This window comes from Triticum aestivum, chromosome 7D (genome assembly GCF_018294505.1).
Source record: "Triticum aestivum cultivar Chinese Spring chromosome 7D, IWGSC CS RefSeq v2.1, whole genome shotgun sequence".
In the NCBI taxonomy this organism is placed as follows: Eukaryota; Viridiplantae; Streptophyta; class Magnoliopsida; order Poales; family Poaceae; genus Triticum; species Triticum aestivum.
The window spans coordinates 238,632,720-238,646,250 of NC_057814.1; the positions used below are offsets into that span (position 1 = coordinate 238,632,720).

At 41.9% G+C, this 13,531-nt stretch overlaps 1 protein-coding gene and 1 pseudogene across 1 annotated transcript; one reads left to right on the top strand and one right to left on the bottom strand.

Moving 5' to 3' along the window:
* Nucleotides 1-1,974: 1,974 nt before the first annotated feature.
* Nucleotides 1,975-7,422, top strand: LOC123165106 (sulfite oxidase). The gene is made up of 12 exons (XM_044582737.1): nt 1,975-2,197; nt 3,687-3,802; nt 3,911-3,973; nt 4,058-4,094; nt 4,206-4,287; nt 4,840-4,958; nt 5,036-5,131; nt 5,724-5,834; nt 5,911-6,012; nt 6,596-6,643; nt 6,757-6,972; nt 7,062-7,422. The coding sequence occupies exons 1-12, from the start codon at nt 2,123-2,125 to the stop codon at nt 7,188-7,190; spliced, it is 1,194 nt and encodes a 397-aa protein (XP_044438672.1). The 5' UTR covers nt 1,975-2,122; the 3' UTR covers nt 7,191-7,422.
* Nucleotides 7,423-8,648: 1,226 nt separating this feature from the next.
* On the bottom strand, nt 8,649-10,273 carry LOC123166729 (uncharacterized; annotated as a pseudogene).
* Between the last annotated feature and the right edge of the window lie 3,258 nt (nt 10,274-13,531).

Genomic DNA, 13,531 nt, shown 5'->3' on the forward strand with positions numbered 1-13,531 from the left:
CCCTTCCTCTTTGGGGAAATACCGACCTAGTCCTAGCAGACAGGAGCTTTTCTGGCGCTATAGTCAGAGAGCGATCAACCATGTTCGGTCTGACGACCCTGGCTATGGCAAGGACTCGAAGAGAACACTTATTTTTAAAAATTGGGTCCTTCTACTAGGAGAGCATGGAGGGTGCCAAGGTGGTTGTCCTTGTCGACCACCCCGACATTCTACCTTCTTGAGGTGTGGCTAGCGCCCCTCGGGCTTCCTCTCGGAAACGGTCCCTCCCCAATGCTATCCTTGCTGCGAGCACTCATACTCCTTCTATGAAAGGCCACCGGTCAAAGCACCAAAGGGTTGCCTCAACTCCTCAAGGGAACAGGGAAAAACCTGAGCTAGCCGTCCAACAAGCCGTTGAGGGTGCGACACATAGTCCTGCCATGTAAGTGTCTTTTTAGTTGCGTTCTTTTACAGATTGGTACCTTGTTTTTACAAAGTTGTTTCTTCCTATTTCGCAGGCCTCCCTCTTCCACTAATGCACCCGATCCTGAGGCCTATTGGACTCACATCCCTAACCATGAAGTGGCACTAGAGGTGCCGTCTCCGGTCGAGGAGAACCGCAATATTCCTCAACTGGAATCCTCGACGGTGCATCCTGCGTCTGCCTCTGAAGTTGAAAGCCTGATGCGTCATCGAGTGAGGAGGACATCGTTGGTGAATCCAGTTTTTTCTGATGAGGAGTTTAATGCGCTCGGAACAATGGATGCTCATGTCGTGGCTGCTCGGATGGGGCTTAAAGAGGTTGTCGATGTTCTAGCGGCACATTTGAAGGTAATTTTATTTTGCAAAGTGTTCCGGCTAACCCAGTAGCCCTTAAGGTGAGCGTATGATTTACGCTCACGTTCACGAAGTGCAATTGCCGTCCTTATCTGAGGTTCTTAAAATCCCCGGCCTGACCGAGGAGCTTATAGAGTGCAAAGGCCAGTAGCCCCCGAGCCATTGGTTGGGTGGCCACACCCGATCAGGGGATCGATTTGCTCTAGTATATAATTACAAAAGCGCGAAGCCTAGTAGCCCTCGAGGCTTAATTTGGGCACAAGTGACCGATTTTTTTATGTTTGCCATTTCGCCATTTCGTGATGCAGAAAACTCGGCAAGAGAACGACAGTTTACTGAAGAAACTCAAACAAGCCAAGGATGATCTTGCCAATGCCAAAAAAGAGGTGGCCGACATCAAGAAGTTTACTCGTGAGGCTTATTTGTGTCATTGCTCAACAGCTAAGGCCTCGTTCGAAATGGATGTTTAGAAAACAAAGAAAAGAAAATCTGCATAGGAATATAATTGAGGTGCTAGTAGAAACCTATGAATGTAGAAACATGTGAAGGGAAAAAATTTGAACTATTCTGTTCGTGGGAAAGGAAACAAGGACCATGGAGAAAAATGAGACCCAACAATCAGGATACAATGTTTAAATTAATAATTGTCATATATGAACTTTCTCTCTCATGTTGTGGGCCTCAACTGTCATTTCCCATGCTTGGCCTCGAAACTCCGCCAGAAAAAGAGTTCACCATGGATGCTTGATTTCCCGTAAAAGTACATGCTGCAGAAACTTTCCTATGAAATAAAATCACTTCTTTCCTGCAAACCAAACGACACTTTAGTATAACTTCCTCCTTTTTATTTTCCTGCAGATTTCCTCCATCGTTCCTCCAAACCGAATGCAACCTAAGTTATTTTTCTTTTACTAGCAGCGGAGACCATAGGTAGACTTGAGAATTATCTAGTCTAAATAATCACAATAAATCCTCACGGTTTCTTTTTGTTAAAAAGAAAAAAGAGAATGGAATGAAGAGAACCGTTCGCCTCGTATAAAACGAAACAATGTAGCTAAACGCTGTGGTTTTGTTTCAACGAAATGAAACCAGGGGCAGACCCCTGTTTCCAGAGACGAGAGGGCCCGCATGTCATGGCACAGCGAATGCCATGGAGCGGCGGCTTTGCAGTTGCCGACTCACCACACACCCACAATCATCGGTGTCATCGTCACCCAAATTCTGCGACAACAAAAATACTCCCGTGCGTGCCTGTCAAAAAAACCAGAACCACGGCCAGTGACCAAGCGAAGACGAGGGAAGAGAGATGCCGGGGCTCACGGCGCCGTCGGACTACGCGGAGGAGCCGCCGCGCCACCCGGCCCTCAGGATCAACTCCAAGGTTGGTTTGCCCGCCCTCCTTCCTACCTGCTGTTCGGTCGCGCGGGCGGGTTTGGCATGTCGCGGCGCGGGCGGCGGCATCGGCTGCGGATTCGCGGCCTGGGGCTGCTGGATTTGTGCGCCGCCGCATCGGGGCGGGGGGAATCGCGGGCGTCTCCGTTTATGCCGTGGCGCGTCCGGCTGCTGATATGAGCCGTGAGCAATCGGGCGTCCGTGTTTAGGCTCGGAATTTTAGTCTAGTGATGAGGTGCGCGTCCGACTGCCGGTACCAAGGCGTACGATCGGGGTTCCCACTCCAGTTCTGATTAGGGTGATGAAGTCCTCGTTCCAGTACACTCCAACAGGGATTCCAGCCTGTTGCTATGTGTAGTTAGCATTTAGCAACTCCAGCCATTCCTGAATTTCTCACAAGTTGTAGGAGTAGAGTAATCTGATTTCTCTAGGCGATTTATTCGAAGAACTTGACCGTTGACTTGAAACACGCAAACTCGAACTTTCATCGAAATGGTCTCTATTCATATGTATGCAAAATACTTATGTGGATTTCCCTCTTAAGAAGTTGGAGGGCCTAGTATACGATTACGAGGTTTATTCAAAGAGGAAGCTGCATCCAGTAGCCACAACATTTCTCCCTTTTCTTCTACCCCAGGTTTTGCAGCATTTCGAAATCAGAAAATTGCAACAGGAGCAGGTGCTATTAGGGAACAATTAGCAGATTTGGATTTGTGAATTATTATAGAGAATTCCTTAGTCGAACGGAAGGGATTAGAAGACGAGGGGTGTAGTGGAGATGAATGGGAAGATAGAAAAAGACAAATAAGAAAAGTTTTTTTATTAGACGCATGCAGTTGGCGAAACTTTTTATTCAAACAAATGTAGAACCAGATTACTCCCTACGTCCGGAAATACATGCCGTATAAACTGAGTCCAAAAGTCAATGCTTTCCAAGTTTGACCAAATGTATACGAAAATATTAAGATAAACAATACCAAATCAATATCAATATATTCATCATTAGATATATTTTCATAATGTACTCATCCAATATTATAGTTGTTGATATTTTCTTCTATATATTTGGTCAAGCTTAGAAAGCATTGACTTTTTGACTAAATTTATGCGCCATGTATTTGGGGACAGAGTGAGTATGTGACATGTCTGTGAATTAATTACGACATTCTATTGGAGTACCATTTCTTGTGCAGCAGGAACTTTTCCTTTATATTGATGGAAAAAAAAGGATAAGTACGCATTCGTGACTTGTCCGTGTGTTTTGGATTAATTTGGATGGACTAGGTTGATGTATTCTCAGTTTGTCTTGGAACCCATTCCTACACTTCGTCGTAAGTCATTGCTTATAGAAACAATACCTGATTCCTAGAAAGGACAAGAAATAGAGGAGTTCTATTTAGCACGTTCGCAATATGTTTCACCCCACTTCATTTGAATCTTATAGCACTGACCTGGTGGGGTTGTCTGCTTTTCTGCAGGAGCCATTTAATGCTGAGCCTCATCGATCTGCGTTAGTTTCATCTTATATCACCCCAGTGGATTTCTTCTACAAGAGGAATCATGGACCAATTCCCAAAGTTGATGATATCTCAAGGTTTCCATTTTCATAGAAAGAACTATACGTATCATGTATCATTATAATTTATATTACAAACCCTTAATTTAGGACCAAACCTTATACTTTTATATGACCGTTGAACAGATACAGTGTTTCCATCAGTGGCCTCGTGAATAAGCATATCCAGCTGTCCATGGATGACATTAGGTAATGTTCTTCTTAATCTCTTATCATGCACCTTCAAATACTTATTATCTTTTAGTAAATAATCAACGCAAATTTCACACTCAGGATGCTTCCGAAGTACAATGTCACTGCAACATTACAGGTTTGCGACAAGTCCCTTTTATGCTTTTCTTATCTTTCTAATTTCTATGGTGGCTAATGTATGAGTATTGCTAGTAAGTAGTGATCTAACAATATAATTGTTATATAAAAGTGTGCAGGCAATAAGAGAACTGCAATGAGTAAGGTGCGGAAAGTGAGAGGTGTTGGATGGGACGTATCTGCTCTTGGAAATGGTAAGAGGCGCATTATGGCAATCTGAATTTTCTGAATGTAAGGAATGCATTTTAGTTCTATTATAGAAATGCACCCATATTTCTGAATGCTGACACCCAGAAGAATATGCACTTTATGAGATCTGGGCATGCTGTTACCATTACTGCATGGACATATTTAGCGTACCACAAGAATTGTAGGGATAACAATAGTACAAGTGGAGGGAGTTTACATGTATCGTGAGCCTTTTTACTTGCCCTAGAATTAGGTTTCTGCTATAAGTCTCAGTGCTTTCATAGACTATTCTTTATACCTTTGTTTCATCTACGTAATGAAGAACAATACCCTGCTTGATTATTGTATGGCACATAAAAAACTAAATGGGCCTGAATCGCCCTCACCAATTATCTTATATAATTCAGATACAATTTTGTTCTCTTGTACTCCGTCCGTATCAAAATATAAGACGTTTTTGTAGGCTACTTTAGCCTGCAAAAACGTCTTATATTTTGGAACGGAGGTAGTAGTTTGGTTATCCTACAATGTTTTTACCTTTGCACTAATCGTTCCAGCAACTTGGGGTGGAGCAAAACTATCTGATGTCCTTGAACTAGTTGGAATACATAAACTCAGTTCAGTCACATCTTTAGGAGGCAAACATGTTGAGTTTGTCAGTGTTGACAGGTGTAAAGTGAGTATGTCTGTATTTATTGATCAGCAGCAATCCTTGTAGCATACCTCAATAATCTTGAGACTTTCGTATTTCAGGAGGAGAAAGGTGGCCCCTATAAGGCATCAATTCCACTAAAGCAGGCAACAGATCCTGATGCTGATGTGTTACTCGCATATGAAATGAACGGAGAGGTGATTGCGCATTGATTTTTTTTCCTTTAATAGTTGAAAGCTGAACCGATTTAACGTTCCTCTGGGGTTTAGACTATTTTTCAAAATCAATTATTCCGAATGTTTTTGTCCTAGTTTTTGCTTACTGCTTCTCACTTTTGTTCATGCATGTGTTTCTTTGAAGCTGATTTTCTGTTAGCACTTAATTATTACCTAATGCATTTGTTTCTTTGAAGCTGATTTTGATGAAATAGAGTCATAGTTTGACATATTGTGATACCATAATATGTATAAGGTTTTTCTTGGAACATAATAGCGTATTATGCATATATAGGTGTTTACTTCCTAAGGCAGAGTGTTTAGTATGAAAACAACACCTGAAGCTTCTCTTACTGAACATATACATCCACCGTAAGCTTATTGTGCATTGGCTTTTGTGTCACTTTATCTATCTAGCACTGCTACACCAGATTCTGATTTATCAAATGTTTACTTGTCAGTTGTTCTTTGCTCAAATTTAGATGCAACCTTATTATCTATCTAAATATTCTGCTGTTATGGCTCCTGTGTTGCTATGTTCCGCATTTCACCCGTCGTGATTTACGATGTATAGACCATCAATCGTGACCATGGATATCCACTCCGTGTGGTCGTACCTGGTGTTATAGGTGCACGCTCCGTAAAATGGCTTGACAGCATCAACATAATCAAGGAAGAATGCCAGGTTTACTGAAAATTTAAGTGCAGTACCTCTTCAATATAATCTCTGGGAATAAACACTGATCGCTGTTCTCAACCAGGGTTTTTTTATGCAAAAAGATTACAAGATGTTCCCACCTACCGTAGATTGGGACAATATTAATTGGTCAACTAGAAGACCACAAATGGATTTTCCTGTGCAGGTATAATGTACTGGCAATTCTTCTCTTGTCTGTTGAAGTAACCACAGTTAGTAAATTATGTAGTTATACTCAGAATCCACTGCTAGATGTTATTAAACATCTTTTTCTTTGTCAACTGGAGTACAATGGAGTAAATCCACGCAAATAAAAGACATTACAATATACCGCAGTTATGATTTTTTTTATAATGCCCTGTGAACAGAAAAGTTCATTAGTCTCATATCCATGTACTATAGAGAAGAATGGCAGATACTGGGCCGGAGGCTGTTTGCATATTACTTCCTTGCGATTATCTGCCATTTTAAAATGATCTACATTGGATTCAACAATATTCTAGATGGGTTCTAAGTTTATGGAATAGAATGCTGTGTCCTGCCTTAGATGTGGCCTTTTATGATTAGTGGAGCTGGTATTCTGGTAGATGTTAATCTACCATGAGTTTGTTCTGTTTATGTATTTATTGCAGGATGCACCTATGAAGCATTGAAGCACTTAGTTCTCATAAAACCTTTGTTTTTTTGCTTCTGTGTTAATGAAGTCAAGTCTATTTTATCTTAATTTCTTTTTGGATTTGACCAAGCAGTCTGCTATTTGCACCCTGGAAGATGTGGATGTTATCAAGGAAGGAAAGGTTAGAATTACTTCCATGATAGAAAGGGATGTGTAAGCTGATACTGCAGCATGTGTAGGTAGCATCAGTACATTCTGATGAGTTGTGCACACTGGTTTGCATGCTCTATGCAGGCTAGAATTGCTGGATATGCAGTCTCAGGTGGCGGCCGCGGCATTGAGAGGGTAGATATATCTGTTGATGGGGGTAAAACATGGGTTGAAGCTCATAGATATCAGAAAAGCAATGTGCCATATGTCTCTGATGGAGCTCAAAGCGACAAGTGGGCATGGGTTCTATTTGAGGCCACATTGGACATACCACCAAATGCCGAGATAGTAGCTAAGGCGGTAAGTAGAATTCCCTGCTGGAAGCATTACTGTTTCACTCTTTTGTTGCTCAGATTAATGAGTCTGAAAATGCGCCTCATGGACAACAGGTGGATTCGGCCGCAAACATTCAACCCGAAAAAGTGGAGGACATATGGAATCTGAGAGGAATCCTCAACACATCTTGGCATCGGATCAAAATACAGAATACTTCGTGCGTATCTAGATCAAAAATGTGAAGGAAGTATGTTGATGTGCCTAGAACAAGCAGCACGCCGGTCCAGCTGAGTCCATGATATCTCCAAATAATAAAGCCACCACGGCTTAATTTCTGTGATTTTCGTATAGACTTTGTCATGGAACTATGTTGGTTTGTTACCAGCGTTACAAATAACTGCTTGTGTTGGCTGATATGATACGAGGAAATTACTATGACTTGTGCTTTACGAATGCATGTTTGAAGTGCTTTAAGAATGTGTCAGCATTGAGCATGAACCACAAATTTTTGGGCATAACAGCAGGTGGTTTGATGGAGAATTATCATGATTAGTACTTAGTTCTATTTCTTCAATAGGGTTATTTTGCAGCATGCTCACTATCCTTAGCCTTATTGAAGGGCACCAAAAAATGACTGAGGGCAATTGAAAATTTTCATCTCCAACGGCTGCCTTAAAATAGGGCACTTCAAACATGCAAATAATTTTTTAGAACATTCAAACATTGCATAGTTCACTTCAAACATTAAAAGTTTTGAACATCCAAACATTGCATAGATTTAAATGAACATCCAAACTACTAGATCATTCTAACATTACGATAGACTCCGATGAACACCCTACAGGTTGTTGTGGTCGATGTTGTCGGACTTGTCACTCTCATCGCTGAGCTCAACCTCGTCGTCGAACTCAGCTTTACCACACCGGAGGGGCCAACCTCATCCTCTGTCTTGTGCTCCACCTTCTTGCACTCGTTATCCCTCTTTCAAAAGAACTCCTTCGCCTGCATGAGTTGCGGGTTTTCCCTTGTGAACCTTGCCATCACCGCCTCATCGCTTTCCCTGGTGTCCCTCTACTCGAGGATGATGCGGGTCTTCCTCTTTGTCGGGTGGGACTCACTAGTCACTGGCAGCCCGATGAACTTCACATCTGGCCGCATCTCAATCACCAGGAAGTTGAGCTCGTGCCACGGCCGGCTGAGCCTCCACACGACGATGTCATAGGTGCGTGCGGGCATCTTCGCCGTCTCGAAGGTGCCGAGCCAATACCGTCGGCCGTCACACTGAAAGTCGACATTGAAATGGCCGAACTCCCATGGCCGAACACGGCGGTAGCCGAGCTTGCACTTCACACGTTTCGACGGCATCCGACAGATGCGGCGCAACAGTAGTGCAAATTCGTCAGTGGGGCGATGCGGCATGACGGCGGGTGGAAATGGGTGTTGTGGCAACGGTGCGGCCGATTGAAGGAGGGGAACGGCGGATCCAGGCAACATGGTATTGCAAGTGTCTGGATCGGGTGGGGGTGATGGCGGCGCGGGAGGGGAATCGGCTGCAGGAATGTTCCGGATGGCAGCAGTTGGGTTGCGTCAGCTGTCAGCATACACATCCGGCGCTGCCCTTTCTTTGGGCTGCACATAAAACATTTTGCAAAAAATTCCAACAAGAGCAGCTTTGGAGGTTTTTTTTGGGGGGTGGGGGGTCCAAAAGCTCATAAAACGGTAACACCCTAAAATAGGGCTGCTGTTGGAGATGCTCTTACTTCCCATGTTGCCATCAACCCTATGGCGTAGAGACCAGTAAAGACAGAAGAACAGGCAGAAGTTGCGTTCTGTCTGATAAAGAACACAATAATTCTAGTTGCAAAGATGTTATCTACCAATGATTTAACAAAAATGGAAAAGGTACTACTAGTGAATTTACATATGGGTCGCCTATAGCTAAAAAATGCCCTCGGAGCTAAAAAAGAAGCAGCAGAATCATCCTTTCCTAAGTGCTTCTTGCTGCTTCTCCATGACCCCCGTTGGTATTGCCCTGCAAAAGATGGTTAAAAACAATTGATATTACTCACTGCAAGTCTGCAAAAAACGTTGAATTGCAAAAGGCAAAATAAATCAGCCAACGCTCTGCATTTGTCTAAAGAATCATTACTCACAGCATTTGACACTTAGCCCCTGATTGGGTATACATCGTTGAGCATTTTGTCTAAAGAATCCTTAGCTAACGGGAGCTTCCCTTCTTTCTCTCCTGATTCAGAAGAGAGCTTTGCTGATGATGTACCACAGTGAATCTGCAGGGAACACGAATTACACCTTTCATCAAATATATCTTGATTGCACCCCCAAAAGTACTGAAATGGTTTTCTTAACGGAGAGCTTTACAGACCAATCAATGAACTCCTCTCAAATACAAAAGGACAATAAGCATCTCACAGATCAAGTAACTTCCAGCAAAATGGCAAGGCATTTATGCAGAAGCACATGATAGCAATTGTTTGAACTAACCTGTGTAGTAGCTGGTTGCTCTGACGCGTCTTGATTTTTACTCAAATGGCCTTTTGTTGTTCCCGAATTCGCCGCGGATGCCTACAAAATAACGCATCACACTAAACTGAGACCGCAGATCCTTCAGACAATAACAATCAGATACAAACACTACGAAAAGGATAAAGCTAAAAACATGCTAACTATTGACCTCAGCACTGGATCAATTGCATTGTTTTCAGATTAAATGTTCATAAGACAGCCCCTCGTTGCTGCTCAGGTCTGCGTTACCTGATCCTTTAAGGTGTCCTCTCGCCACTCCGGCTGAAACTTCTGCAGGAGCAAAGTGAGCAGCCTTTGCAGCTCGGGCAGCACCTCTGCAGGGAAAAGCTTCGGAATCTCCTCCTTCGCGATGTTGTCATGGACGCACCTGCGGATCAGTATCCGGAGGCACACCAAGAGCTGCAACAGAGAGGAGTATAGGCATTGAGCACAGGGCCAAGCTGCTTTTGCAAAAATGCCTCGCACCTGGCGCAGCGGCGCGGAAGGGGGAGAGGGAGCAGAGATGAGAAGTGGGTAGGTACGGACGGGGTCGAGCTCGGAGTCGGAGGGGAGCTGGAGGATGTCGCGGACGATGGCGCGGTCGGCGGCGTCGAGGCCGGTGCGGCGGGTGCGCCAAAGGGCCTGCAGGATGTACTCTACCGAGTCCTTGGAGCGCGCGCGGGCCAGCAGCGGGAGGTGCTCGTGCCCCCAGAGCGCCGCCGCCGATGACGTCCCGTGCTCCATCGCCGGCCGTGTTCTGCCGCCGCGAGCGGGGGAGACTATGGCCTTGTGGGCTAAGACAGAAGACATGACTGCGTAGCAGCGAAGGCAATGTCGATTGCTAGCGGGCTGAAAGTAGTCCGTGGGCCATAACTGAAAGAGCGGCCATTTCGCGCACCAGGCCCATCCACTAGCAGCATGGCTGGCTCATCGAAATCACTGGAAAAAACTAGTACCCCTAAAAAAACTAGATAGAACTAGTTTTTTTTAAGGAAAACACGCTTTATTTATTTTATTACTCACTAGCACACATGCCCGTGCGTTGCAATGGGATAATAAAATTACATGCCTCTAGCGCAAGATAAGAATGGATCAAGATCCCCACATGTCCGTATTCTCTAGTTCAACATGGCACCCTTTAATTAGAGCCAAATCAGTATATTCTTTTTTATTGGCACGCGCCCATAATTTTTTTCAATTATAATTAACCAGCATATTCTCTTTTATTGGCACATGGAAGCTACCACTGCCAATAATTTATGGTGTCCCTTATTCTGAACAAGCAGACTTAGCTCAATGCGCCGGATGCGGAGCAGGCCCAATATGGTAGTGACCGAACTCACGACCTCAAAGATCCGACCACATGTTGCTAGCCACTCAAACAAACGCGTTCTACTAGCCAATGGTCAGCGTGAATATTAAAGAATACAATGCAGCGTCAGATTCAAAACTTTTTTTTTCAACTTTTCAAAAACTGATAACTATGAAATGCCAAATATACTTGGCACCGTGAACAATTTTCCAAATTAAGATTTTTTTTGAAAATTCCACACATTTTATAAAAGACGGACAAAAAATTTGAACGGAATATTTGTTGAAATTCACAAACATTTCTTAAAAGCATGAACGTTTTATAAAAATAATTTTCAATTTTTGGAATGGGAACATGTTTTGAACATATAGAAGAAATTTAGAAAATGTGTCTTTTAATGCAAAAGTTATTTTCAATTTTTGAACATATCACTAAAAGAAGAATATTTCTCAAATTTGTATCATTTTTAAAATCTTCAACAAATTTGGGAAAACCCAAAAAAATTTCAAAAAATGCAAAGAATTTTTTAAATTATGAAAAAAATCGGAATGGTAAAAATTTAAAATTTCAAACATTTTTTAAATAGGAACACAATTCTGGAATCCATAACATAAACTATCGAATATACTTGGCAACGTGGACAAGTTTCCAAATTATGAACAATTTTTTGAAAATTCCATACATTTTTGGACAAAGCAAGAACAAAAAATTTGAACGGAACATTTCCTGAAATTCACATACATCTATACCTACTAATAAAGCAAACATTCTTTTCAATTTTTAAACATATCGCTACAACAAGAATATTTTTCGAATTTGGAACATTTTTAAAAATGCATTTGTTTAAATGTTGAACAATTTTAAGAAATACAAAAATTTTATTAAAAATGAAAAAAAAATAAATTTTGCACAAATTTTGGCAGGACAAAAAATAGTTTTTTTAAATAAGAACACATTTTTGTAATTCGTAACTTTTTACAAAATTTTGAATAAAAAATGAAATTGTGATTTAAAAAAAAATGTTAATTTCAGAAAATAAAAATAAAAAATAGACTTGCAATGGGAAAATAGAAAATAAAAAGAGAAAGAAGCATAAAAAGAAAATTTGGAACAGAACACAAGCAAAAATGGTCCGCCGAGCCATGGGCGCCGTGTGCGTAGCTGAAACTATTTGCCGCATTGAGCGATAAATACGATCTTTTTATTGCTGCGTGGGCAGGAAAAAATGGACTGACTTTACTGGGCCATAGGGCACGCGACCCACGTAAGAAATTTTACACAAATCGTTTTTCCTTTGCTAACAGACGGACGTATGAAAGTTTAGTACCACCTCGAATAGGAAAAATTCTTTTGACGGCGAACGGATGAAAAAATTGGAGAAACGCACCTTGCTTTATTAGTAGGTATGGATAAACAATGTTTACAGGAACTACAGCAGGGTCATAAGGTATTTCGAGCCAAACATGCCTACCAAGACCTAAATTAACAACGTGCTTTGCGAGAGAATGAGCATCAAAATTAAAGTTTCTATGCTCATAAACAAAATTACACTTGTCCAAATGATTTCTACGCTCCTTTATTTCTCTGATGATTGCACCATATGCCCCGGTTGAACCTTGCTCTATGTCATTCATCACAACCTGACAATCAGAAGCAACAACTATTCTTTACTGAGAGGGAAAGATCATCGGCTAGTGCAAGGCCCTCTCGGCAAGCGAGTGCTTCTAGGCTTGATGGGTCGCTGATACTCTACACCACAATCACCGAGTCTCCAACATAAACTCCTTGATTCGTTCTACATATGGCAGTAGCAACAACGGTGCCTGATGTCTACTACGCAACTTTATTCTTATAGACACGTGTTGGGCCTCCAAGCGCGGAGTTTTGTAGGACAGTAGCAATTTTCCCTCAAGTGGATGACCTAAGGTTTATCAATTCGTGAGAGGTGTCGGATGAAGATGACATCTCTCAAATGACCCTGCAACCAAATACACGAAATCTCTTGTGTCCCCAACACACCCAATACAATGGCAAATTATATAGGTGCACTAGTTTGGCGAAGAGATGATGATAAAAGTGTAATATGGATGGTAGAAATATATTTTTATAATCTAAATAAATAAAAATAGCAAGGTAGCAAATAGTAAATGGGCACAAAAACGTTATTGCAATGCTTGAAAATGAGGCCTAGGGTCCGTACTTTCGCTAGTGCAATCTCTCAACAGTGCTAATATAATTGGATCATATAAGCATCCCTCAAAGTGCGATGAAGAATCACTCAAAACTTCCTATCTAGCGGAGAACATAAGACGTAATTGTTTGTAGGGTACGAAACCACCTCAAAGCTATTCTTTCCGATCAATCTATCCCAGAGTTAATACTAAAATAACACGAAGTTATTCTTTCCGATTGATCTAACCTACTAAAATAACACCAAAGCAAATTCAGATTCATAATATGCAATCCAACACAAAGAACTTCAAAGAGTGCCCCAAGATTTCTACCGGAGAAACAAAGACAAGAACGTGCATCAACCCCTATGCATAGATTACCCCAATGTCACCTCGGGAATCTGCGAGTTGAGTGCCAAAACATATATCAAGTGAATCAATGTGATACCCCATTGTCACCACGAGTATTCAAGTGCAAGACATATACCAAGTGTTCTCAAATCCATAAAAGTATTCAATCCGATAAAATGAAATCTCAAAGGGAAAACTCAATTCATCACAAGATAGAGAGGAAAAA